Here is a 26,995-nt window from a genome sequence, read left to right as displayed (position 1 = left end):
TTACTTGTCTGCTCCCAGTTCGCCCAGGATTAAAGCTGTAGGAATACCTTCCTCCATAACTCTGTATTTTCGGTTGTTGGTTTGGGCAGATTCCTGGAAGTGGAATCATGATCACTGTTTAGGACTCTTGTTCTAGATTGCCAAATTGTTCTTCAAAAGGTTTATTCCCAGCGAGCAATGCAAGACACCTGGTTGGTTTTTTTTTTTTAATCTTGCAAATTTGATGAGTAAAAATGGCTTTTTATTTCTCTGATTATTTGTGAAGTTGAACATTTTTCCAGAAGTTTGTTACATTCTCCCCCCCGCCCCCCCCCGCCAAGTTCATGACATCTCTGTCTTCTTACATTTTGTGGTCTTAGTATTTTCTCAAGTGCCAGCTCTACTCTGATTTCTTGCAAAAATCTTTATTTGGTAGTTTTGCCTTTCAATTCCGTTTGGGTTTTTTGGGTTTTTTTTTTTGACAGTTTAGTTTTATGTAGTCAAATCTGCTAATCTCTACAGTGCATCCGTAACACATAAAATCAGGCTCAAAACTGCATTTGTGGGCTGACAGTTCTGTCTCTTTCCCTGGCTCTCCAAGTAGGAGCAGCTGGGGCCTGGGGATCGGGTTAGGGGGCAATTCCTGGGCCGTTGGCTTCAGTGGCTGAAACAGCAGCAGCAATTATCCATTAAGTTCTCACATCTTGGTGAGACCCCTCCTTCCCCTGTTCGTTTCTGAGTTGCAGGTTTTGTAACTTGAACACTTAAGCAGCAGAAGTTATATTCAGTGAAGACTGGACTTCCCCATGCCCCAGTGAAAGCGCACTTGCAAGCCGTCCTAATCTAACCATGCTTCTTCCCTCCCCGTGTGGAAGTCAGCCACCTTACCACATCTCTCCTTTTCTTCCGCAGTGAAAGCAGCCCAGAGCCTCCCCACGGTCACCCTGCAGCCCTTGGAAGGGGCGGAGGACAGCAGGGGGTCACCCTCCACCGCTGGCGTGGCCCAGACCTGCCTGCCTTCAGCTCCCTCCCTGACCTTTGTCAAAGGGCAATGTGTGCTCATCTCCCGGGTCCGCTTCGAGGCAGACATCGGCTACTCCGAAGACCTGATTGCACTGTTCAAGCAGATGGAGTCCAGAAATTACGGCAAGTAATTGGCTCTTGCCTGATTCCTGGGATGCAGAGTGGTCTGTGATCTCCGAGCAGGTTATTTTCTTCTCTGTTTGAATGTTCAGAAATGATTTGTGTTCTTAGGAGAGCTTGAAACACAGACATATGCCATAAAAGTAAATGCCCTTGGGTAGACTGAGTCCATGGTTGTCAGACTGGAGCATGCATCCAAACTGCCTGGAGGGCTTGTTAAAGCAAATTGCCAAGCCCCACTCCCAGAGTGATCCCTGATGCCTGGTGTCCACCCAGAGATGCTGATTTAATTCGTTGGAGGTGGCCAGAATTGGAAACCACTGGCCCAAGCAGAGCAGTTCTGCTTTATTTTTTGTGAGGCTCTTCAGAAGGTGCCCTATCAGAATCAGGCGCAGAAGTTGTATTAGAATTTGGAACTGCTGGGTTTCATTCTCAGCCTGGGCCATGTCACTTTACAAAACCACGTGGCTTTTATGGATCACTATTCTTCCATCCTTGAAATGGTTTTAGTCTTTTCCTTAGGTAAGTAGGAAGCAGACCTGTAACACCTCATGTTTCTGAGACCTCATGCTCAGGCGATGTCATGGAGGTAGCCTCTCCAGAAATATTTGCTCCGTGAGCTTTCCTCAGGGTTTGGGGCTCCTTCAGGAGGAGGATGATGCCGGCTATAACATTTGTATTCCTTGGATAGAGTTTTAACTCACAAGGGCAGCCTGCTGGTAGGACTTAAGGGAGACTGGCCGGGCCTGGCCTGAGTCGTGAGATGGGCCAGATGCACGAGAGCCAGTGTTCTTGGCCTCCTCTGCTCCCTTGGATTTTCAGCTTCACTGTGGGGTCACCCTTACAGGCCAGTGCACATGGCCTGTGTGCATTCCGCCAAGTGGGAGAATACCTCACCCCTGACGTGACCTGTCAGGTTATACCTGGGCTACCTTGCTTTTTAAACCCTGGACACCTACTCACTGTGTTTATGCCGCTCATTCCCTCAACACCTGGCTTTCTCAGTGATGATGCAGAGAAGACTTAATGTCTGCTGTCCAGAAGGCATTTATCTAGCGGAAGCTGTTGTGATTTTCTCAGAAGTAGATTGATAGGGAAACTCTAAGAACTTAGCTGGTGTTGGGTACTGCGATGCTCGCCCTTCTTGGTCGGTATTGCATGTGGTGTGGGCTGCACTGTACTAATCAGCAGATGGTGTCTGATATAATTGCCAGCTTTGTTTTGAGCGCTCATTGTTTGCCAGACACATGTTCATAAGCATTTTATTTTTTATTTATTTATTTGGGGGAGGAGGAGGTGAGGGAGAGAGAGAATCTTAACTGACTGAGCTACCCAGGTGCCCCATTGTACATTTTGGGGCAGGGGCTGCAGTGTCCTGATTTTTCAGGTGTGGGCACTGAGGCACAAAGAAGTTACATAATTTGCCCAAGGATACACAGGAGGTAGCAGAACCGGGATTTGAATGTAGGCTATTTGACCACTCTGACTACATGCAGCTTGTTTCCCGTGTGTGAAAGAGAGCTAATAATAGTGCCCGGCTCTTAGGGTCGTGAGGAACAGAGGAATGGCGCATGTGAGTCTCTTGGCACCATGCCTGGCTTCAAGTAAGCACTGATTAAATGTAAGCTGCCATTATTCCTGCTGTCTTGGAAATGGAGGGCATTTCTGACCTTCCGGGCCATCCCTGGTCACGGATGCCCGTAGGTCCCCATAGGACCCTTCGTCACCCCCTTAACAGCATGGTATCGTTGCTGTCTCTGGTTGTCTTTTCTCCCTGAATTCTCTGACAGCCTCGAGGGCAGGTACCCTCCGTTTCTGTATCCCCAGTGCCAGGTCCAGGCCCAGCCACAGTGTCCTAGCTTACTGGAGATTTCTGGAACCAGGGAATGAATGAGTAATGTAGTCACCCAGCAGGAGGGTGCAGGGTGTCACGCTTGCTTGTTTGTTTCTTGTCATTGCAGATGTCAAGACCAGGAAGTGGAACTTTCTCTTGGAAGAACACAATAAACTAAGTGAGATGCCTACCTTGCTTGTTTTATATCATGCTAGTGTTAAGCTTTCATTATTATCTGTCTTAAATTTAACATATTTTAGAGGAAGACGACTTCCCCACGGCCCCCGACTCCCCGCGTGTGGTAATTTTACATACTCGTGCACAGGACAAGTGAGGGCGAAGATGTTCCCAGGCAGCTGAGATGGTGGCTTTCCAGCCGCCCAGCAGACGCAGGGCCCCCTCTTCCATCAGAGTATGGCGGTGCTCGTCAAATTCCTAAGGCCCGTGAGAGAAGTGTTAGATGGGGACTTTGGGCATCGGACGTGAACTAGGTCTGCTTAGTGTAGATGGGAGCCACTGTAGATTCCCTCTAAGAACAGGCTCTCGGTTTACTTCTAGAACCAGATGATCAGTGAGAGTCAGAGGGTCTGAGTGGTTACGGGCTTCGTAATAGGCCTGGATGCACACTCACTTAATAAGCATTTTGGAGACTGACCAAGGGAAGGGATGTGTATGGGTGTAAGAATAGGAAGGAGAAGCCTGTTCGGGCTCACCATTCGTCTCTGTGCTCTGCATGGGCGGGGCACTAAATTCTAGTGTGCCTGAGAACGGGGGACGTGGGCATGGCTCAGCCTGTCCTGGTACGCCCATCTGTCACCCATCTACCCAGCTGTCACCCGCCCGCAGTGGGTCTGCAGCTGGTACAACTTCAGTTCCTCCTGCTTGGCCCCCTGAGGATGTATTGGGCCTCGCAGCCAGTCTGGTCCCAGTCAGGCCAGGAGAGACAAGCTCCATCCGAGGAGCTCCGAGTCGTTGCCCATCTTGCCCAGCAGGCCAGGGCTGTCAGCAAGACGGAAGAGCTGGGTTTCTTCCCTCAGTCTTCTCCTCGTATGACTTAGGAGGTGACATCGGGCAGGGGTGATCCAACATTCTGGGTCCCCCCGTCCTTTCAGTGAAAGAAGGGGTTTTCAATCCATATCTGCCCTACTCCCTGAAATTCAGTGTAAGGGAAGTGCCTTTGATTCCTTGCAGAGAGACTTGCTGCAAACTCAAGGTTAAGTTCGAATGTGATGAGATCCTTATTTAGTATCAGCAAACGCCTGATGAGCTGAGACCCCGTGGCCGCTGCTGTTTGGAACTTGTGATTCACAGCGAACTATTTGGCCAGAGCTGAATTACTGATGAGCAATGGGAGCGTTTCCTTCTTGCCCCCTTGTTTTTCAACTACAGAAAGATACATAAAAATGTTAGCCATAAAGACTGACTTTTGTGGACCAACATGTGAAGCAGGGTCTGGACAGAGCAGAGGAATGTAACAAAAAACCGTGACTTGCGACTCATGTGACATTATATAATGGGTCCAAATCTTGTGTAGGCCATACACTTTGAAATGTCTGAGGAAAATGACGGATTCTTCACCCAGAAAAATGCACAATAATGGCCACATGTAAAATTTTGCATTTGATATTAAGAACTCCATGGATCTGGAGTTAAGAATTTTAGAGTTAGGAATCAGATTGCTGTTTTAAGTGCTGGCTTGTCAATACAGCGTCTTATGGAAGGGAAGACAGATTCTCCCCACTTCGTAGATAGTGAAAAGCTTGAACCCAGAGAAAGGAACCCGTTGTTTTCCCTTCCCGGAGCATTACAGGGTCACAATAAAGTCCGTGATGGAGATCAGGCCACACAGGTGATCTTGCCTTTGTAACGTGACCCATTTGGAAGCATAGAAACCAGACTCGTGATGAACAAGAAGCTGAGGAGATGATTCCATTGTTCACCAACTGTAAGCCCGGGGACCCCACACCTCTCCCCACATCCCAGGTCTTGTTCCTCGTGTGCGAAGCTAGCTTACTGACCCTGAACTAGTGAACGTGTGCATACGAAACTCATTAAGAAATGACAATAAGACCTTCTGAGTATATGAATGCTCACTGATGACGTGGTGACGATTATTTTCTCCAGATAAGGGGGATCTGAGAGCTTCCCTCTCCCTCTTTTCTCAGTGACTTGAGGCCTTTTGCCCACAGTGAAATTGGCATAAGGCCTTTTGTTTTCCCCAGGCTGTCACAGTCCAGAAGGGTTCTGCATCCCCCTCACTGATCTTGTCTTGTCAGCTGCTATTTGAAAACATTAACATCTCTCTGCTGTGTAGCTCACTAGCATTCTGCCAAAGAGCTATTTTACAGAAACGATTTCTAGATGACTCATGAAGCCAGACAGCACACTCCTGTCATCTTCCAGCCCCTGGAAAGGACATCTGCGAACTGGGGGGCTTTCTCAGAAACATAGCCCCTTGGCTGAACTAGCAGCACAGGATTATGGAGGTAGTAGTTCAGTGGGGGACAGAGTGGAGGTTGCTTTTTCCTCTTGAACGGCTGGAAGAACATAATGCTTACAAAGCACCACATTTCACACCAGCCAGATCATCAGGCCTTTTCTTAGCTTCCATCAGGTATTCGAGTGCTGGCGATGACCAGGATTAAAATGAAAATGGTTTCTGAAAGCGCATGGGGTGCTCAGTCTCCTGAAGTGTGCAGAAATCAGCATGTTCAGATTTAATTTGGAGGCATAAAATGTATTTCTCCATCAATATGGGAAGTCTCTTTTATATTAAAGCCGCCAACCTTACCTAATTTCATACCATGGTGATTCTGTTCACACAAGGCGTTTCCAGAAATAACTGGTATATACATTTAGTGAAAAATGGAAATGGATTTAAATATATTGAGAACACAAAGCGACTTAAGGTAGCAGTAGATGGCTCAGTCCTCCATATTCAGATCAGTATTTGCAATGGTAGCCAATTGATGGTGTGGCAATGAACTTGGAATGCTTGTGAGGATATTAGGAAAACACATGACTGTATGGAATACAGAACCAACAACTTTAGAATTTCAAATAATATTGGGGAGAAATGAAATATACCCAGTTTTTTATTTGGGTCCTTCTACCAGGTTCCTGAAAACAGCCCCTTGGAGGGTTACAGTGACACCTGGGGTGTCCATGCAAGGTAAAGGATAAAGAGCAGTCGAAGATCTGCAAACAGTAGTTACTCTTCCAGTTAGGTTTTTCAAAGGACATCTACAACCCATAGGATAGCGGGCTGTGATTAGTAGCTGGATGATAATTCTACCACCAGGGTTGTCTGGGCCTATCGTCTTTAATTTTTAACTTGTCTCTCTCCTACCCCCAGAATTATCTGTTTTATTTGTATCTCTGGTTTATTCTTTTTCTGTTTCTCTACTAAATAAAGGGGCTTTTTTTTTTTCCTCCCTTCTTAATTTTAAAGTCAGGTGAGGCTAAATTCCTTCAAAAAGCAAAAATCATTGAAATTAATTTGCTTTCATTTCATGTAGATCCCAAGTAGTTTTTCCCACTTGAGATAATGGGTCTGACTGGAAGGGGAGATTTCCCCATCCATTATATAAGGGGATCTGGAACCTGGAAGGAAAGTAAAGACCCCTAAATACAAGCTTTAATTGGAAGAGTCAGAGCAGTGGTCACTCTTGGTAATAGTTTAGACTCTGAGCATAGCAGGAGTGGGTAAATTATTTTTGTAAAGGGCTGGATAATAGAGACTTTAGGCTTTGTGGGCTGTGTGGTCTCCCGCCAGCTCCATTCTGCCATTGTGGCAAGCCCACAGCCGTGGGTAGTCCATAAGCAAGTCGTCATGGCTGTGTTCCGTCATACTTTCTTTACAAAAGCAGGCAGTAGGCCGGTTTAGCTTGCCAGCACCTGCTTTCGAGCCTAGGTGGGGTGCCGTCCGGTCGCTTCCAGACCAAGGGACTTCCCACCCACTTCACCGCGGACATCCCGCTCAAACTCCCCTCTCCCACGGGGAGATCAGTGTTCTCTTAGGGGAAGGCCACAAGGGCGCAGGGCCACTTGTATTTTTATCACTTGGTGGCCTTAGCGCGGGCTCTGCCCTTTGTCATTGCTATTGTTGTTTGTAAATAGCCCTCCTGTCCTCCTGATCTTCCTTGGAAACACCTAACCGCTGCTCTGAATGGAGCACAGCGCTTCCTTGCCTGTCGGCAGCAGGTAATGTAGAGTTCTCGACTTCTCGAACATCAAAACCCAAAGAAAAAGAGAATGGAAGCATGACAAGATTTATTCATTCTGCATTTTGCTTTTTTTACGGGTCTTTCAGGACTGGTTTTTAAGAATATGAGTCCTTATTTGAATGCGAATACTAAGATAATTTTTTTTAAGTTACTTTAGGTTAAAAAAGAATCAGTCACAGAAACATCTGCAATTCTTCCCAGGGTCCGTGTAGTGTAGAAAATAAATTTGGCATTTGTGATTGCCCTCTTATTTGCAGAAACCAGGAGTAGAGAGGGAGCGTTAGCTCTCTAGGTTTATGTACTTGCTCAGGATACGATTGTCAGCCCTCGTTTTCTCTCCAGTTACGTTTTGAGAAGGTGGCACACAGCAGAATTCCAGTCACTGAGCTCTGTATTTCAAGCCCCTTCGCTGTCCTTAGCTCTCATGAGCATTTCCCTCCAAGTCATACACCTCTGTCCTCCTTTCTAGTCCAGAGCGTGGGCTGCCTTCCGCAAGTTCAGCTGGATCCTCTGCCCAAGACACTCACCCTGGCATTCGCGTCACAGCTAGAGAAGACGTCTCCCTGTCTCACAGAACCCATCCCCGAGGCAGACCTTTCTGGAGTGGACCCCAAGCTTGTGTCCAATCTGCTGCCCTTCCAGAGAGCCGGAGTCAAGTAGGTTCTTGGGTCTTCCTCTCGTCTGGGCTTCATGACTCATACAAACTGGGTTCAGATGCTCTCTTTTAAGAACACTCATCTTTCATGGACATCTAGGAGCATCTAGGCATTACAAGGCCAGGTGTGCTGTAGGCAAAGCCTGATTATAACCATTGATTTCAAATTCCATGAGTTAATCAGGACTGTGGATCCAGGTGTGCAGAAACCCAACTCAGACTGGTTCAAGAAAACAGATTTCTCAGTGTAGGTAGTAGAAAACCAAGGTCTCCAAAGATCTCATCAGAACTCTGTCCCACCCTCAGCTCGGCTTTCTCCTCAGTTTGCTTTGTTCTCAGCCAGGTGCTCCTCAGGTGTGGTGGCTAGAGCTCAGCAACCCAGCTTAAGCACCTCTTTCCTGGTGGGCCCAACACTGATGGGCGTGGAATCAGGCCTGGTGGGCCTGAAATCTGGTGCTGATGCCAGAACCAGTCGCTGTGGCCTGGGGGCTGGGGAATCTTATTGGTGAGACTGGATGACAGGCGCATCCGGAGCCAGCTGGTAGCTCCCCCGGTCCCTGAGTTATTTGGACTGAGAGTGGAAGGTGGTGGTTTTCCAAAAGAAAGTCAGGGTATTCTTACTATAGACCAAAAAGAAGATGAGCCCACATCATGACCTGTCCTGTTTTCCAGAGCTTCTTGGGAGAAGCGAAATGACAAGTTTGAACTTGCCTTCTAGTGAAAATACTAGAGGTCAAGGAGAGGAAAGAGATGGTAAGAGCTTCATCTGTCATTCGACGGTGTGGCTGGGGATATAGCCCTGGATAAGGGAAGAAAGTAAATCATCATGGACCTGGTGAATGAAGACAGTCTGCCCACAGGCAGCCTCCTCGTGAGGTTTTGGTAAAAGCTTGGCCACCTTCTTGGACAGGATTTTGTTCTTCGATTTGGGCATTCCCCAAATCCCCAAATTCCCTCCCTGCATTCCCATGGTCCCAGCTCTGCTCACACCCTTTCCCTCGTTTTCTCTCCCAGTTCCATCTCTCTCAGATAACACGCTTTGCACAACTTCATCTTGCTTGAGAGGTTACCCACCCCCACCCCCAGGCAGCCTCTGTCTTTGGTGCCCAAGCTCCCCTGGGCGCCATTAGAGATCCTGGGCCCGTGGATATGTGCTACCTTGCCAGTTAGGCTGTCCTATCGAATGGCTCTGTGTGGAGGCCCCCCAGGCCTGATGGGAGCCAGAACCAGAGCCCGGTCAGCAGCTTCCATCTTTTTCCCTGTGGTTCTGAAACCACTAATGGTACTTACAGCCTTTCTTCAAAACTGTGTAGTTAAATCCAGATTTTAACTTTTCATTCTCTGAAGAGGAGGATTTTGGTGTTGAGGCAAAAGGGCTGGCAGTTCCATGTTGGTTTTGTAAGACCCACAAGGAAAACACCCTTAAATTTATGGAGCAAAGTCTCTTAGGTATATATCAGGTTCCTCTAACAGCTGAAAGTTTCCTTTTAATGGATGAGTGAGGTGAGACCCAGCATGACAGTCATCTGCCCAAAGTCACTCAGCTTCCAAGAGTGGGAATTGGAGCTGAAATCCATGTTTTGTGATGATGAGCGCAGCACTTGTGTTCTATCGACTGCCCTGTCGAAAATGGCGTCCAGCTGTGTGCTTGTTTCTCTGTTAGGCATTTCCTTTGTTCTCATTTTTGGCCACTTTGTTCCTTAGTTGGGCTACTTCAAGGCAGGGGAAAAAGGAAAGACCACGAATTTCAAGGGTCTCTTCTGCTTTGAGAATGACCGGATGGACAAACCATAGGGACGTTGCAAATGGCCGAAGCAGAGGGTCCTCCATGGTCTGTTGCTTAGGTGCCCCCATCCGCCCTGGCTATCAGTTTTGTAAACTAAAAATGAGATGGAAAATGGATCTTTTTCACACTTGCCTCCCCCATCCATCTGTGTGGAGGGTTGATCCTGGAAATAGTCTAGAAGATTTAACCGGGGCAGATGTGCCGAGAAGAGGCTGAGCCTGTCGGAGAGGTGAGGTGGCACCGCGCCGGGCTCCCTTCCTTGCCACAGAAGGCACATGGTGGTCACGGCCCCGGGGGTGCAGAGGGGGTGCTGCCTCCCCTGGTGGGCCGCCGTGGCCGCTGGGGGGACAGAGCAGTGCTGTGACATGACGCATGTCGTCCGCCGAGCCCGGGCGAGCCGGCTCCTACCACCCGCAGACGCACTGCTCACTCTGCCGCCTTTGCTGAGTGCTGGCTTTCGAAGGACAGGCAGCTCAGAGAGGCCCCCCGCAGCCTGCAACTTCTGTCCGCCGTACCCCGTGCTGATCAGAGGGGGCTACACTCGCTGCCTTGGCTGTGTGAGAAGGGAAGAAAAAGAGCTCATCCACAGGCTTATTCTCAGGCTTCGGAGCAAATGATCAGTTTTTCAGGAATTGAGATGAAAGAGGGCCGGTGTTTGGAGCAGGAGACCAGACATCTGGCACTTGGAATCCTCTTCGCTTTTCACTGATTTATTTGTGAGGCAAGCAAGTCCTTCTTAGCGTTCATCTTGATCATTTTTCTCTTTTTTGTGGAATAGTGGTTAGAAGAGAAACACTTGGCCAGCACGTACGTGGTGCCAGGCACTGCAGTCAGTGCCCTAAACATTAGCTCTGTTAAACCCTGATGAGGGTCTCTGGGGCGGTTCCTTTTGTTCCCTTGTCACGGCTGAGGCACGGGGAGGTGAGATAACTTGCAGGGAAGGTACCCCGCTGCGAAGCGGTGGAACTGGGGTGGCCTGCAGGCCAGTCGGGCTGCCGGAGAGTGGAAGAGCGTGCCCTTCTTCACAAAATGTCAGCAGGAGTTGTAGCGCTGGAGGGCTGAGGGGTCCTGGCGGCTGCTGGTGGAGGAGACGCTGCTGAGGCTGGTGCTCCCCGGTAGACAGACAGACACCTTGGCGCTGTCCTCCCTTGGGCTGTGCTCTTCTGCAGTGTCCTCTGTCTTTGCCGCTCCTTCCCTTTGCCCCTGTGCATAAACGTCCTCTGACCTTGAGAAAGCCTGATATTGATGCCACCATCTCTTCCTTCTTCCCTTCCCTTCCCTTCTAGGCAGACGTCTCACGTGAACAAGACTGCCCCTTCTGGCCCCTGTTTAGGGGCTGTTTCCCAGTCTCCCCCCTCTCTCACTCCTCCAGGTCTTGCCTGCACTGGGCTGAGGGGGCTGCCTCTCTTGGAAGCTTCCTCCCTTGGCTTCCGTGACCCAGTTGTCTTCTAGAGCCTCTCTACCTTTTGACCACCATTCCACATTGTCTCTATTTTGACTCTTTAGTATTATTGCTGTCATGCCGTCCCCTATTGGTTCCTGTCTTCCCTCCCTGGGGGAGCAGGGCCCGTGCTGCGTACTGCGGTGGCCCACCCTGAGTGGCGCGTATTGCTTTACCTGGTGACATGATGGCGGGTTAACCCCTGACGGACCTGCCACGCCCCTGTCCTTCCCTTGTCTGCTTTCAGTTTTGCCATAGCGAAGAGAGGCCGCCTGCTGCTGGCTGACGACATGGGCCTGGGGAAGACCATCCAAGCCATCTGTATCGCTGCCTTTTACCGGAAGGAGTGGCCACTCCTGGTGGTGGTCCCGTCATCTGTGCGCTTCACCTGGGAGCAGGTCAGTTCTCCTTGTGTTGTGATTTTTACCAGGAAGTGTCCTCAGTGTTGAAGCAATCAAATAACAATTTGGGGACAGGGCCTGGGGAGCTTTAGAAGATCCTGTGTCAGCTGAAGGAGGGAGGGAGAGGAGGTGGTGGCCTTCGGAGGCCAGGCTCATGGTTTTCTGAACTAGAATCAGGTTATACCTTTAGGGAAGAAAGCCGAGGGCTTATGGGCTCAGACTTGCCGCTCTCTGGCAGCAGACGCTTCCTGAGCACCTCCTGTGCCCCTGCTGCTCACCCCGCTCGCCTGTACCACATGGAAGTTTCACAATGGCTACCTCCTTTATTTCCCTGAATCCCGTAGCAGCTGTGTGTGAGTGGACGCAGTTGGTATTAAACCCATTTACAGATGACAAAACTGAATCTCAGCGAGGTGAAGCAGCAGGCTCACTGGTAGTTGGAGGCGTTCTTGGACCTCGAAGGGGCATTTCCTGAGTTGTAGGATCAGGGTTTGTGCACCCTGCAGAAGGTGGTGTGGGCAGGGTGTTCACTGTCAGCCGGGTGCCGTTACAGCTGAAGAACCTGATGTGGGCATTGCCTTAGCACTCGGCCATGAGCTTTGCCTGCCATAAATCCAGGGATCAGAGTGCTTCCGTGAAATGAATAAACACCCATAGAAGCAAACTTGCTGGAGAAAGGAGACCTAATTCATCGTCTGGAGCTTTTCCCAGCTCTCTGCTACTCATGGCAGCTGCTTCCTCACACGCTGGCTTCTTACTAAGCCCCCCGTGAGCCACTTGTGGGGAAGAGGCAGCTCTGCCTGTCGCTGGTCAGCCTGAGGCCCAGACATGCCCTTCCAACTGAACGTGCATCACAATACCTCATTTTTCCTCCCGTCCTTGTGACCTGAATTCCGCCACTGCCTCTAGAAATGAACACTTCAACATATTTATTTGGTGTGGTTAGGTTCCCACAGCACCCTCAAAAATTCTCCAAAAAAAAAAAGAATCAGGTGTTCACTTAGCTATGAGCAGGACCAAAACTGGAGGAAGAACCAGCCCATCGACATCACCATAGTGTCAGCCCAGGGACCCAGCTGCTGACCTGCAGGTACCTGGTGGCCTTCCGTTGGCTCCAGGCACTGGCTTGGGCTAGGGATGGCAAGATTTCTGGAGAGAGCAGGTGTAAGTATTTTTGTCATTATCAGTGTCTTTGGTATATACCAGGATCTGCTAAAAATTCCTTCTCCTAAAAAGAATCACATTCTTGCCCTGCAGAAACTTGCCATCTAGTTAGAGATTCGAGGCCTGAAACCCGCAGACACCGCAGTGCCTGCTAACAAGCGCTTGCTTACGAAGGCAGGCGGTGTCGTGTCGGTGGAAAGAGAAGGAGCGGATGGGTAGGAAGGAGGGCAGTGAAGGCGATTGCTGTTCATGGGCCCAAGGGCCCCAGCAAATACAGGGGGGTGTGGAGAGAAAGGCGCTGAGGCCGTTTTTCGGGGAGCATTAACATCCACTGAGTGCTGTTGATGGGTGGGCTGGGGTCTCAGCGGGCAGCTGCCGGCCAGATACCCCAGGTGTCCTTCTCCGCTGTCATCCCCAGGCCTTCCTTCGGTGGCTGCCATCTCTGAGCCCGGACCGCATCAATGTCGTGGTGACCAGCAGGGACCGCCTGACGGCTGGCTTGGTCAACATTGTCAGTTTTGACCTTCTGAGCAAGTTAGAAAAACAGCTAAAGACCCCCTTTAAAGTTGTCATCATTGTAAGTGCCTCGGCAGAGTCTCCAAGTACTTCATCTCTGGGGAAACTTTCTTCTTGAAAGGTCGGAGAACTTTCACGTCTCTGCTCTCCTGGAGCCTCCCTCTGTTTCTGGGAGAATAGAAATCACTGTCTTTAGTTTGTGAGAAACTGACATTTTACTCATCTCAAATTGCAGTTCTCAGCCCTGGCTACATATTAGAATCTCCTGGAGAGTGCTATGAAAAGTGTCATTTACTAGGCCTGAGCTGGGGGTTTGCAGCCCATCTCTCCGACGTGAGGTCATGGATGGAGGCTGGCTTGGGGGCCCTGGGCCCCTGGCCTGGACAGCAAGGGCGTGTGCCTTCATCTGATGGCCTCTCTTGTCCAAATGGCTCAGATCAAACAGTAAGGTTTTTTTCCAGCCAATATAAAGACACTCCCCCACCCCAAGAAAAAGTACAGCTGACCCTTGAACAAGATGGGTTTGAACTGCATGGGTCCACTCATAGGCAAATTTTTTTCAATAGATACAGCAAAGTACAGTAAATGTGTTTTCTCTTCTTTATGGTTTTCTTAATTTTTTTTTCTAGCTTACTTTATGGGAAGAATACAGTAAATAACCATATACCATACAAAATACGTGCTGATTGTGCATGTTATCAGTAAGCCTTCTGGATGAGTAGTTAAGTTTTGGGGGAGTCAAAAGTACATGCTGACTTTTGACTGCAGGAGGCAGGGGGGTTAGCACCCCCAACCCCTGCACTGTTCGAGGGCTAGCTGTACTTTTCACCAGTTTTTGGCTTGTTTTTTTCTTAAGTAGGCTTTACTCAAGTTCTGCTCCCAGATGGGACCGTGCATCTTTCAGTTAACTGGCTTTTCTTCTTTTCGTTCCTCAAGTCCTCCATAAGGAAAGTCTAGAGAGGCCCTGTGCCGGCCACCTGGCAGAACTCAGTGTATTCATGTGGCTTACAAATAAAGATTAGGAAAAGGCATGCAGCTCCCACCCCCCAGTGCAGGTAACCACTAACAGGCATTCAGGGCCACAGAGCACAGTGGATGATTTTCAGCGAAGTTTACCCTTGTTTCTCCTCTTGGCAAAGAAGGGGAAGCCAGTGCCTCCGGACTGATATGAAAGGTTCTTCTTTTTTCAAACGTGTGGATTTTAAAAGCCCGTGGTATTTTCCTTCTCTTAAAAATAGAATTCTCTGCTGACAGTGGCTTCCCAAATCCTGATGCTCAGAACGTGTAGTGCATATCTTATCTAGAAGGAGGGAAAGGAATGAGTTTTTAGGAGGCCCAGAAAAGTCACCAAGATTGCAGTAGAGCCTGTGGGTTTCTCAGCACGGGTCTGGCTGTCGGGGAGGCTCGTTCATCCGTGTGTTCAGCTAACATTGAGCACCGACGGGCACCACACCCTGCACAGACCCACACACTGAAGGTGCGGAGGGAGGAAAGTCGGCCCCATTGTCAGTAGGACAGACAGACACACACAGAGATCATTAGAATACATTTTAGTGCCCAAGTATCATGGGAGCTCAGAGAAGGGAAGAAGGCATAGTTCCTGGTCTCAGGGATCTATTATCATGATTTGGACATGAAAACCATACTATATTCCTAGCTTAAGCAACCTTAAATGTTTATATGTTTTTACAGTTGTAAGGGTAATGAGTCTCTGGGGAAGTCATTTCTGGTTTGGCACAAATTCAGGTGTCGCTTTGAAAAAATGTTAGCATACACGTGAAATGCAAACATTAAAAGAAGTATCCCAGGATGATGGTGATGGCTCTCTAGTAAGTAGGAAGAATAATGCCTTCATTTCTTGGGTGTTCTCCTGTGTCAGGTACTTTACACATAATTGCCGATCTTCCCCATGGCCCCTGAGGCAGACATTATGTCCATTTCACCACTGATGGAACTGACAGAGCGATTTGACCACAGGCATGAAGCCAGAAAGATGGGACATCATTGATCAAAGTTGGACTGCATCATGTGTCTCTGTTTCTGGCTCAACACTTCAACCTGCCATATGATTTTTGTCAAGCCACTTACCGCCTGCTTCAGTTATTTAAGAGCCCTGTCTTCTGATTTCAGAGAAATGTTATAGAAAGGAATAAAGTGTCAGCTCTAAGATGATTCTTAGAAGAGAATTCAGATGTAAGCCATTTCTTGTGGTTAGTTATAATAGTGGAACATTTTAGCCCATTGGTTAAAAGGGTCCATTCCCTTCCCCATCCTCTGTACTTCCTGCTATTTCTCACTATAGACCCCTTCCTTCTTGGCTGTCGTATGGGCTCATCATCAGACAGGAGAACGAATGTTACACCCCAGGTTTCTAGGAACAGATGCTCTGACATTTGCGGGTTCATCTTGCACTCCTCTCTGTTGTGCTTTTGAGGACCACTTTGGTTCATCATAGCTGAAATGGAACAGGACGTTTCTTACAGATCACCTCTCGAGATAGAGCCGGGATCCCCTTGGTGTCCCCATCATAGGGTGGCCGATACCACTGAGTGCTGACCGAGTTCAGTGGCAGGACTGTTCTAAGGGCTTTATGTGTGTTAGTCCATTAAGACTTGCAGCAACTTGGTTAGTTCGGTAGTGGTGTCTTACCCATTTTGTCCATGGAGAAGCTGGCACCATAGAGAGGTACATATGTATCTGTATGTATGCTGTGTATGCTCAGGTCCATGGCATGTGATTTGTGTACCAAAATAGAAATTTCTTCTCCAAATAAGAATGTGTTACTCACTTGGCTTTAGAAAATATGACATGGGCACCTGGCTGGCTCAGTCAGTAGAGCATGTGACTCTTACCCCAGGATTGTGAGTTCATGCCCCATGTTGGATGTAGAGATTACTTAAAAGTAAAATCTTTGGGGAATCTGGGTGACGCAGTTGGGTAAAGCACCTGACTCTTGGTTTTGGCTCAGGTCTGCTCCAAGGGTCGCAAGATTGAGCCCTGTATCAGGCTCCATGGCGTGGAGTCTGCTTGAGATTCTCTCTCCCTCTCCCTCTGTCCCCCACCCACTTGCGCACTGTCTCTTTCCCAAATAAATAAATCTTAAAAAAAATAAAATCTTTAAAAAAGAAAAAAGAGAATATGCCATATTCTAGTTTGCTCATGCATAGAATGCAGAGCTATATAATTAGATTCCATGTTGTAAACCTGACAGTGCCTTGAGGACAGGAATTGGGTCTTCTTCCCCTCCTTGAGTTCCCACGGTACTTTGTCACACTTCGTCACTGACAGCACTTACAACGTTGTCTACCCAGTTGTGGTGTGGCTGACATCCTTCCTGTCTGGTGAGCCCCAGGGGGCAGGAGCCGGGCGCCATGCTGCGCACCAGGGCAGGGCACACGGTGGGCCCGCTCTGGCGTCGTGCTGTGCAGACGTGAGGCATGTTGTACTAAGCAGCAAACCACCTCGCAGCAGGTTGCTCAGCGCCGCCTGGGAGGTGGGCCAGCCAGAGAATCATTAACCCCGCTTCACAGTTGGCAGACTGTCCCGGAGAGTTGAAGCGACTTGCCCAGAATAAGGTGGGGAAGCGGCACCAGAACCTGGGTCCTTACCTAGGCGCACAGCTGTCTCCTTGAACAAGAAACTAAGGGAGGCATCCCCAGTGTGACGCCGTGCCAGGGTCAAGCTTAACGTGGGCTCTGGCTCCATGCACTCAGGATTTGGCCCTGTTCACCTGTGTGACCCTTTCTTTTCAGGATGAATCTCACTTCCTCAAGAACATTAAGACTGCCCGCTGTCGTGCAGCTATGCCCCTCCTCAAGGTGAGTCCTGCTGTGTGTTGCTTAGGCTAGCAAGGGGGCCAAGGAGAACGAGGGCTTCCATCCAGGGCGAGGGGTTGCAGGCCATGGACGTGACTTAGCCTTGACTCCGGCCATCAGCGCCAGACTCGTTTTTCTTCCTAACTTCCTGCTAAGGAACTGGCAGTCGGTGCAGTCGTTTCTTTCTCTCAAAGATGAAGGCCTCTGGAAGGTCGCAGGCTTGATGGGGACCACACTGTAGGTCCTCCTCAGGCTCGCGGACAAGGCAGAGGGGGGCCGCCAGCAGCATGCCCTCTGAACAGCTCAGGAGAAACTGCCTGTCTTCTAAGTCACTGTGGGGACAGAGCTGTCGTGGTGTTGAGAACCAAGGGAAGAGGAGTCATGCAGACTTGGAACCAGGCCATCGGGTATCAGCAAGAAGCCCTGCAAAGCTGAGGTGTGCCTCATAAGCCGACGCCCTTTCCCGGGGCCCCCCTAGGCCTGTGTGGTTATCGAGAGGATCAGCCGTCCACGCCCTCACTGTGGTGGTCTAAACTGAGGCCTGAGTGCTTCGGTGGGTCAAGCCTGCAGGGCAGGTGTCGGTGCGGCTCTGGCGTAGCTTCACATCTGTATCTAGAAGTGTGCTATTCTGGCATCCCACCCCAGATGGTGGGAAGGCCCCCAAACTTCCATCTTTTTGTGGTGAGCTTTTTCTTAATACTGGGGAGCACTAGTACAATTAGGAAAGTCGCTTTTTCTCTCAGACCCACATAGAAACCTCCCGCAGATGACTTTGGGAGACTCTACTTTGGTTTATGTACACTGAGCAAACTAAAGTCCGTGTTTATCTTGCGCTTCCTTAAAGCAGCCTTTGTGTTGTGCCAGCAGTCTCAACTGCAGTTTTCATTGCTTAAATGAAGCTCGACGTTGTACGTAAACTAGGGAAGACAAATATGCTAAATGTTGGTGAAGCTTATTAACATTTGAAAATTAACTTAATTTTTCCAACTGCCCGTAAAGCACAACTGTCTACTTGTTTCAAGTTTCATTGTTTTCTTTTGTTTTAGGAATAACAAGTAACATGATACATCTTCCAAAGCAGCATTACATCCTGTGCTCCAGACTTAAAAGTCCTTTACTTAAAATCCCTGATTCTCTGCTCGCATTACCTATAAATATTTACGCACACACTTAAATGAAATGTTTTTCCCAGAGTGGTGACCCTTCTTTTGGGGGTGGCTTCAGTAGGTTTTCTTTTGAGACACGTTAACAGATCTTCATACCGTGGTTCCAGTATTACAGCCGCCCCTAGAATTAAATCTGGGCCCCTGATTGCTTAGAAGCTGTGCAGTAGGTAGGGTGTATCACTACAGGTGGAGAGGAAAGCTGCTTTAAAAAAAAAAAAAAAGTCATCTATTTGAGAGAGAGAGCATGAGCAGAGGGGAGAGGGAGAAGCAGAATGCCTGCTGAGCAGGGAGCCTGATACGGGGCTTGATCCCAGGACCCTGGGATCATGACCTGAGCCGAAGGCAGACACTTAACCGACTGAGCCACCCAGGCACCCCAGTAGAAAAGCTGAGCAACCATCTTGTTCATGTGGTCATCGCCTGGCCAGGCAAACTCGACTACATACTTGTTTCTGAAACGTATGCTTCTGGGTCAGACCTTTTAAAGCAGCATTTACATCTTTAATGTCGTGGGTGTATTTCAGATTGATGCATTTAAGACAAATCTTTTAGCTGTTAACTAGTATAGATTACTCTGCATTGGCTATAGAACTTGGATGAGTTAAACTTTAAGATAGGACCCATGAACGTAGCCTTCTGTTTATGGAGGTGTCTTGAAGGCCCTCTTGTCTGTAACGTTGACTTCACGGGAATCCAGGCTGCTGATGGGATTGAGTGGAAGTGCGGCTGAGGCATTATGTGCTATTCTGCTAACCAGACCTTTCATCTCTCTGCTGTATTTTCATCTAGGTCAGAGTTTCTCGGTCTTGGCACTATGGACACTTTGGGCTGGATCGTTCTTTCCTGTGCAGAGCTGTCCTGCACACTGTAGGATGTTTATCGGCATCCCTGGCCTCTGCGCACTAATTGTCAGTAGTCCCCCCTGCCCCACACACCAGTGGTGACAACCAAAATTGTCTCCAGATATTGCCAAACATGCCCTGGGAGAGACAGATCACTCCTCTCCATCTCTGTTGAGAACTACTGATCTAGATACTCTAAGGAGATGGATCTAAATATTTTGGGAACAAGAGGAGAATTGGGAGAAGTAAAATATGCTTTTAAAAAGGCACACAAGGGCCTAATTTAGTACCACTTGATTGTTCCTCTAACTTGTGCATCTCCTAGAACTGTATTCTCATAATTAATATTTCAAGACATGTTCAGCAAATGTGCACAATGAGGTAATTAGGTGATATCCTGCAGTCTGTGAGCTAGCCAGGCTGGATCATGTCCTGGAAATGTGGGTCTTGTAAATGGTGACAGCAGGCGCACGCGGGGCACACGTGGCTTAGGTTGTAGGAAGTTGGTGTTGTGGTCCCCTGGGAAATGTGACATCTTTCTTCCCCCACAGCACTATTTGCTTGGGTTACCAAGCAGGGTAGTTCTATTTTTTATGTACACATGTGTAAAAGTAGGCAAGACAGAAAGCTATGAAGAACAAAATTCAATCACCTTAATTCCTTCCAACAGAGAAAAACCACCATTAACACGTCCGTTGTAGGGCAAGGTCATTATTTTTAATGGCTCTAGAGCCTTCTGTTGGGATGGATGCATCCCATAATTTAGCCCTTAGTTGGACATTGTTTTGCTGTAATCAGTAATTCTGCAAGTGAACGTCATCGATGTACTCGTAGTTTGCAAACTTTGACCTATTAGGACAAATTCCTACGCGCAGAATTGCTGGGTCAAAATTTCACCTTTTGATAGATGCCTCTGAAGTCTAGTGTGGCCAGTCATAACCATCTTTACTCCCACTCAACCCAGGTCACACAGTCTTCTCCATATGACTCCAACCTGAAGGTTGTCAGTCTCTTGCTTTTGTGCAGTGAGGTATGTGTTTGAGTTTTTCTTTGATTTATAGCGCTTTTTATTGTCAGACTAGTGTTCGATTATTTCTCTAGAGGTAAAAAGCCCTCAAAATCCCACCATCCTTTCCTACTAAATAGCTTTTTCTCTTTTTGTGAGTAGAGTCCTTTTTACATCTCTACTGATTGGTTAGATGAAACAAGAGTAGTGGCCTAAAACGAATGAGCTATTTCTTTTTTCCTTTCTCATTAAAGGAGTTTAAGTAGATGATATATTCAAAGGGTGTACAGTGAAAAATAACTCTTTCTCCCTCCTCTGGGGCCCTGATCCCTTGATTTCTGTCTCCGAAGGCAGCCAGAGTTACCAGATTCTCACATTTACTTCTAAAATTTAGTCTGTTCCCAGCTAAGCGTGTGTGTGTGTGAGAGTGTGTGTGTGTGTGTGTGTGTGTTTCCCTCCTCCCTCCTCAGAGTGTTCCTCAACCACTGTTTGCTCCTGCCTTTCTTCTCTGAATAGTGTATCTTGGAAATCATCCCACCTTATTTCAGATGACTGGACCTCGTTCTTACAGATAGTATTGTATTGTATAAATCTATCATAATATGTATCATCTGCTCCCTTTTGATGGATTTATAGCCAGGTTTTGGCCATTACATATAGTATTACGGTGAACTGTTTTTCACATGATATACAAGAAACAGGTGGTAGAAAACCTAGTCTCTCCTCGTCCAGAAGAGATGGCTCTTTGCCCCTCTTAGCCTGAAGGGAGAGTGGTATCATTTGGAAGTTCTGTTCTCCCAGTGTGATTCCTGCGGGAGGAGTCCCTTGTGGTCCTGCTGTTCTGGCAAATAATCCTCCACTTTATCACAGAATCAGGAAGGAAATTGTTGGAGTCTAACACTTAAGGTAAAATAGACTATTTTTTTCTAGAGGAAAAAAACATAATGTTTAACTTGAGCCTGTGTGTTATATTAATAACATCTATGCACATGCATGCCTTGAAGGTCAAAACAATGTAACTTTAATTAGCTGTAATTATGGCATTTGATGTGTTCTCATACATTTTGGTGTTTGTGAACCAGAACACCTGTAGTCCCATCCTTCCTTCTTTCTTTTCTTTTTTATTTTATTTTTATTTATTTTTATTTTTTTTAAAGATTTTATTTATTTATTTATTAGAGAGCGAGCGAGAGAGAAACAGCATGAGAGAGGAGAGGGTCAGAGGGAGAAGCAGGCTCCCCGCTGAGCCGGGAGCCCGATGTGGGACTCGATCCCAGGACCCTGGGATCATGACCCGAGCCGAAGGCAGTCGCTTAACCAACTGAGCCACCTAGGCGCCCTTCTTTTTTTTTTTTAGAGATTTATTTATTTATTTGACAAAGAGAGACACAGCAAGAGAGGGAACACAAGCAGGAGGAGTGGGAAAGGGAGAAGCAGGCTTCCCGCGGAGCAGGGAGCCCGATGCGGGGCTCGATCCCAGGAATCTGGGATCATGACCTGAGCCGAAGGCAGATGCGTAACGACTGAGCCACCAGGCGCCCCCTTCCTTCTTCTGTTCTTCCCGCAGAACTAGTCACCTTTTACATGGCTTCAGTATTTTATTAATACCAGGGCAGTGATGCTTGCTTAGCTCTGGTTCTCATGCAGATCAATTTGGTGTTGGCAGGAGCACTCAGACTTGTGACTGGAACTTTGTCTCTTTTGGGAAAAGGCTAGATCCTAGAAGGAACCGTTTTGTATGAAATATGTTGACCCAGCCAGAGACTCAGAAAGGCCATCTGACGTATCACTGGGTGGTAGGTGGCCCTCTGCTGATCCCTGGAGTGGCCTCTGGTCAACAGTGGTCATAATGATGCCGTTTGTCTTGGTTTGGTCTTGCATATCATGGAGAGCAGAGGAAAAAACAGAGCCTCGATCTTTTCCCCGATTCCAGTCACTGGGTTTCTCCTGAAGAATGGGTTTCCCCTCTTGTTCTCAGGGTTTAGACTTAACCACAGGTGTTGACTCTTCTGTTGCTTCTTGGCTCGTGACGGTGATCCTGCCTCTGTTCTTGATCTCTGTACTTTTGGTCACATGCCCCCAGACTGTGTTTGCCATTCTCCTTGTTTTTGAAGATTCTGTAATGACTTCTGAACTCATGACAGTGTAGCTCCGGTGTCCCTGCCTCATGGGGCCAGTGTGTATCAGGACACTTGGGTGGCACAGGTGTGACCTTCTCTTCGATGTTGCCAGCTTTCTCAAGTAGTACTTCTAAATCACAGGGGACTCCGCCTGTAGACCGAGCTTTATTTAGAGTACCATTAGGAATAACATGGGACAAGAATGGGGCTCAGCTTTGGGGAGCATGACGTTTTCCCCTGTCCAGAGTCTTGGTGAAGTGTGTTATACCCAGTCAGAATTATTCGGTAAAGCAAGTTATTGGCTCAGTTGGAAAAAAAGAGGTAACAACAGAAAGTGATGAAGAATTCCCAGGCTGCTGCTTGTATGAACTTACAACAGTTTCGGCTCTTCTCTGCAACAGAACATTCTCTTGGCTCATATTTAAAAATCTATGTGTAGTTTTATTTACTCTGAGTTGGATTGGATTCTCCTTGGCAAATTATATATACCAACTCGTCCTGCTAGCATCCTGTTCCCCAGGGCTGAACTGATGACCTTAATCCCTTAGGAAACTGAACCTGTCTTTGAAAGTCACCTGCCCCCAACAGCGTCTGCTCCTGTGAATCACATCATTTCTCTCGGACATCACACAGAAATGATTTTTTTACATTGCTCCATGATGGGTTTCCCGGGTGCCGCTCTCTTTTGTTAGCCAGAGGAGTTGACTATAAAGTGTTCTGTTTAGTGTTGATTTACGTAGTTTTATGCATTTCTATTTTCCGAAATTGGAGGTTCTCCGAGGTGGAGGGTGACCCATAAATCATGGGCAGCTGGGCAGGTGGACAGGATTAAAGGCTGTTTGGGTGACAGTGGGATGACAGTACCAGTGTGTTGGGGCTGAGCAGGGAGCAGGCTAAATCATTCCAGAATAGAAAAGACGCTATTCTGGTTTCTTTTCAAAGCTGGCCTTTTTCTTTTTCCATAATGCTGCCTCTGCTTTTTAAACACCCACAAACGCCCATTTTCAATGGTCTTATCACCCCTAGTGTATGGGTGAACGGGCTCAGAATTGACTCTGTCCTGTAAATACCCACCCAAGAACCTGGGAGTTATTTTCCATCACCTGATGAGCTGTCTCTGCCCAGGCTCCATCCCCAGGCGGCAGCAGAACAGCGACGTGGGGAATCGGTTTGGGAAGACAGGCCAATTTTCTCTCATTGGTAAGACTTCTCATTGTCCCCGTTTCATTGAAATGGTCTTGAGCCAAGGCAAACGATGCTACAGACGTCATTCAAGAAGCTCATTGTTATTTTAATGAGCCTACATTAAACCGTGCAGGAAATTAGAAGCCTGGGTAATTGAACTGTGGAAAACTGTGGAAAATTATAGCTGGAGAAATTCATACCTCTCCTGTCATAATGGAATTAGGTATTGGCAGTCACGGAGAGGGCAAAAGTGCATCTTGAGAGTTGTATATATTGTATATGTATAAAGAGTCCTTTTTCTTCCCTCTGTTGCACCTTTATTTATTTATTTTTATGAGGCAGCATATCCATTTGAAAACCTAATTTCCTCCCTTAGGTGATTTACTGCATGCCATTGCCTTATACTTACACTCGTTAACTCAAGGTTACAGTGGTTAACAAGGTGTTTCTAGACGATGAGCTCCCTGGTAGGCTTCCTTCTAGGGCTGAAATGGATTTTACCTCCAGGAATTTTTGGCCATTCCATGCCCTAATACAGTGAGGAGTGTCTCCCTTATTCTCATCCTCTGTCTCATCTTAGTAAGAGGTAGGATATTTCGGTCTGATCTCTTCGGGTCAGGTTGGGGTCAAGCTAGTTAGGAACCTGGAGTTCATCACTGGAATCGACCATTTATTTCGGTTCTACCCATTGCTGAGCAGGCTGCTGCAGACCTGGGCTGAGTTTAGGGTAAATGGATCTGGGTCCCACTTTTTAAAGTCCTTATTAACTGCAAAATGAGCTAAGTCAGGGAGCTCTGGGCTCAAAGCGTTGTGCAGCTGAGTTAGCGACAGCCTCTTTGTCCTCCGAAGAAAATCAGGTAGAGGCTTGTGCACAGGCCACCCCTGACTCTTCCTCCTGGCAGTGAGAAAGGGCTGGTCCTCAGTGTCATTTTCTGACTGGAAGTTCAGCTCGGATGTCAGAGATCCCCTCTGGAAGCAGGTCAGACCTGTTGCTCTCTGTCCCCCACTTCCACTTCCTCTTCCAATGCTGGATTCGTTGAGTTTTTCCCATCTTCCCGGGGACACTGGTTAGCTGAATATTTCTCAGCATACAGCGAACATTTGTTGGTTGCTTACTTTGTGCCAGGCTCTGTGCTACAGAAGATAAAGGTGAACACAGCCCTGATCTCAAGATGCTCACAGTCTAGTGAGGGAGACAGAGAAGGTGGAATTCAGTATCATGTGCTGAGTCCTGATGTAGGGACTTATGACAAAGGCAGCCTAGGAGGTGGTATCTCACTGCTTATTACATGGGTCATACCATGAGGCTCTCGGAACGTGTGTGCTCCTCTACCTTTGCTTAGAGTTCCCAGGTATGGGCCACACCGGGATCTGGAGTGAGGCCAGCCTCTGGTGTCATTGGGATCTAGATCTCCCTGGGTCAAGAGGAGTAAACTGGCGAACTGCCAGCAGTCAGGGCGCCCAGGAAGGGAGAGGTGCTCTTGCTGCCTTCCAAGGCATTTTGCTCTTCCTGGGGCATCCAGCTCCAATCCCGGTGGGGCATTTGGGATAGTCTCTAGGTGCTCCTCTGTGTGCTTTCAGCACCTTTGGCTGTTTGTCTTCTAGGTTGCAAAGAGGGTGATCCTGCTGTCTGGCACGCCAGCGATGTCCCGGCCCGCAGAGCTCTACACCCAGATCATCGGGGTCAGGCCAACTTTCTTCCCTCAGTTTCATGCTTTTGGACTTCGCTACTGTGATGCCAAGCGGGTATTTATTCTTTCCTCCCCTCCCCCTCCCCCCCAACCCACCGCCCCGTCCCTCTCCCCGATTTTGATACTTACCTTTTGTTCCTTCTCTTTGGCCATGGTATGATCAGAAGCACACTGGCCAGGGAGCCAGACCCAGATTTTCATCCTGCTTTGCCCCTAACTCTGACCTTCAAGTGTCCTCAAGAAGAACAGTCCCTCCTAGTTTTAATGCTTGTGATTCTAGGGTGGGGTTTCCCAATAAGGGGACCAGTGGCTGATGTGTAGGTGCCCGGAGCTCTGAGAAGGGCGCAGAGGCGAGCTAGGGGTGCAGCTGGGGCCCATATCCTCTGCATGGAAATAACAGTAGAGGCCTCGAAGCAGGTAGAGAGGGAGTGTGATCTGGAGCTGCGTCAGTGGGCTCTCATCAGCCAAAATGTCGACTCATTACAGTGAAGTGTGCCTGCTCAATAGGCCAGAAGCCTCTGACCTACAGATTATCTGTAGGTGCCAGCAGGGCAGGTGCCTCTGGGACTCGAGTCTGCACAGCTTCAGCCTCCAAGGATGGCAGAGGGAGCTTGTAACCGCAAATGCCATTGCAATCAAAATCTTGATTTCTAAAACCTCGATTTCTTTTAACTGAAAAAAATATTTAATGACTTGGGGAAATAAAAGAGTGGGAAAAAAGTAGGATGCAAAATTTTCCCCATCATTCAGTTGTTCATTCCTTCTCTCTTCCTCTCCCTTCCCCATCCCCTCCCCTTCTCCCCCCCACCTCTCTTTCATTTATGATTGGAAGATAATGTACACCAAAATGGATTACTTTTGTAAGCCAGAAAATCAACATTTTTTTAAATGTTTAAATGACATTATTCACTGATCCTCCATTCCTCCTCATGGGCCATTGAATCCATCAGTGTTCATCGATAGGATCCAGCCCACTGAGCATGGGACACTGTCCTCCTCAGCAGAGGAGGCTCCTCACCAGAGCCTCCACGATTTCCTGTCTCTCCTTGTCTACGGCCGCGCCTCCCTCCATGTCAGCAGCATGTTCGTGGCAGACTCAGCATGTTTCCTGAGCTAGGGGTGCCTCTCAGTGTCAGGCAGCCATAACCGGCTTGGCCAAAGCCTGTGCACGTTTCCAGTATTCTTCCCCAAAAATAACTCGAGAAAGGATGACACGGAGAATCAGCTCCTTGTTTGCTGAGGTGTTCATTTTTTTCCTTACTCAGCTGAGCTGTTTTCTTCTGGGATTGGGCTGCTTTCTCTTCAGGAAGGGACTCCTCCTTCTTGGCCTCTAGTGCCTTCTGAACTCTCTCCAGACCCGCCAGTGGGATACAACTCATCTGTTTGCTGGGATGCAAGGGTCTGGGTTGGCCATGGGGGATGGAAGCACAGGTCTGGGTTGGCGACCTCGCAGACGCTGATGGGATATGGATGGGCCTGGCCGGCATCTTCTTCCTGTGCCCCGGTAGCTCTCTCTGACCCAGGCTCTGGAACTTCCACAGTCAGAAAACCAGAGGGAAGATTCGCTAATTTTTCTTTCTCATCTCTATTTTTGAAAGTGGCCAGGGCAGTGAATTTATCCTTCAGTGACAGATCTTCGTCTCGCAAGGTCAGACTTCTCGAACTCCCAAACGCTGTTCCCACAGGGGTCCACATGGCCCTGAATTAGAGCGGCAGACTCTGGCCCCTCTCACAAGTGTAGATCACTTCTCCTTTTCCCCAGTTTTCTGCTGTAACTTCGTAAACCTCGACGCCACAACCCGCACTCTGCCCGACTTCTTTCTTATGGATGGCGCCCTGGCTGCAGAGGTTCCAACCCGGCTCGAAGACCCCATTAGTTCAGACCTTCAGGGTTCCTGTTTTGTGAGCAAAGGACAAATATACTGAGCCACTATTTGCATCAAAGATGCTGACACTTTGGAGAAATGGCTGTTTGCTTACCCATGACGCATGCCATCTTGATGAAAAAGCCTTGCTGTGCAAGTT

General features: G+C 48.2%; 1 protein-coding gene across 10 annotated transcripts in view; it reads left to right on the top strand.

Annotated features, from left to right (window-relative positions):
- SMARCAL1 (SWI/SNF related, matrix associated, actin dependent regulator of chromatin, subfamily a like 1) overlaps positions 1-26,995 on the top strand; it is a 58,713-nt gene that overhangs the window by 6,180 nt on the left and 25,538 nt on the right. For all 10 annotated transcript variants that reach the window (XR_004679594.1, XM_035007184.1, XM_035007183.1 and 7 more), the window contains 7 exons: positions 892-1,125; positions 3,084-3,134; positions 7,652-7,838; positions 11,312-11,462; positions 13,048-13,206; positions 16,898-16,963; positions 24,885-25,025. Coding sequence is in view for 9 of the 10 variants with exons in the window: in XM_035007184.1 (XP_034863075.1) it covers positions 892-1,125; positions 3,084-3,134; positions 7,652-7,838; positions 11,312-11,462; positions 13,048-13,206; positions 16,898-16,963; positions 24,885-25,025 (989 nt within the window). In the remaining variant the exon portion in view is untranslated. The remainder of the gene's footprint in view (positions 1-891; positions 1,126-3,083; positions 3,135-7,651; positions 7,839-11,311; positions 11,463-13,047; positions 13,207-16,897; positions 16,964-24,884; positions 25,026-26,995) is intronic.

The sequence above is a fragment of the Mirounga leonina genome, unplaced genomic scaffold (genome assembly GCF_011800145.1).
Source record: "Mirounga leonina isolate KUSES-001 unplaced genomic scaffold, KU_Mleo_1.0 Mir_151, whole genome shotgun sequence".
NCBI lineage: Eukaryota > Metazoa > Chordata > Mammalia > Carnivora > Phocidae > Mirounga > Mirounga leonina.
Note: the sequence above shows the minus strand (reverse complement) of the source record. Positions and strands in the feature narration are given on the sequence as shown.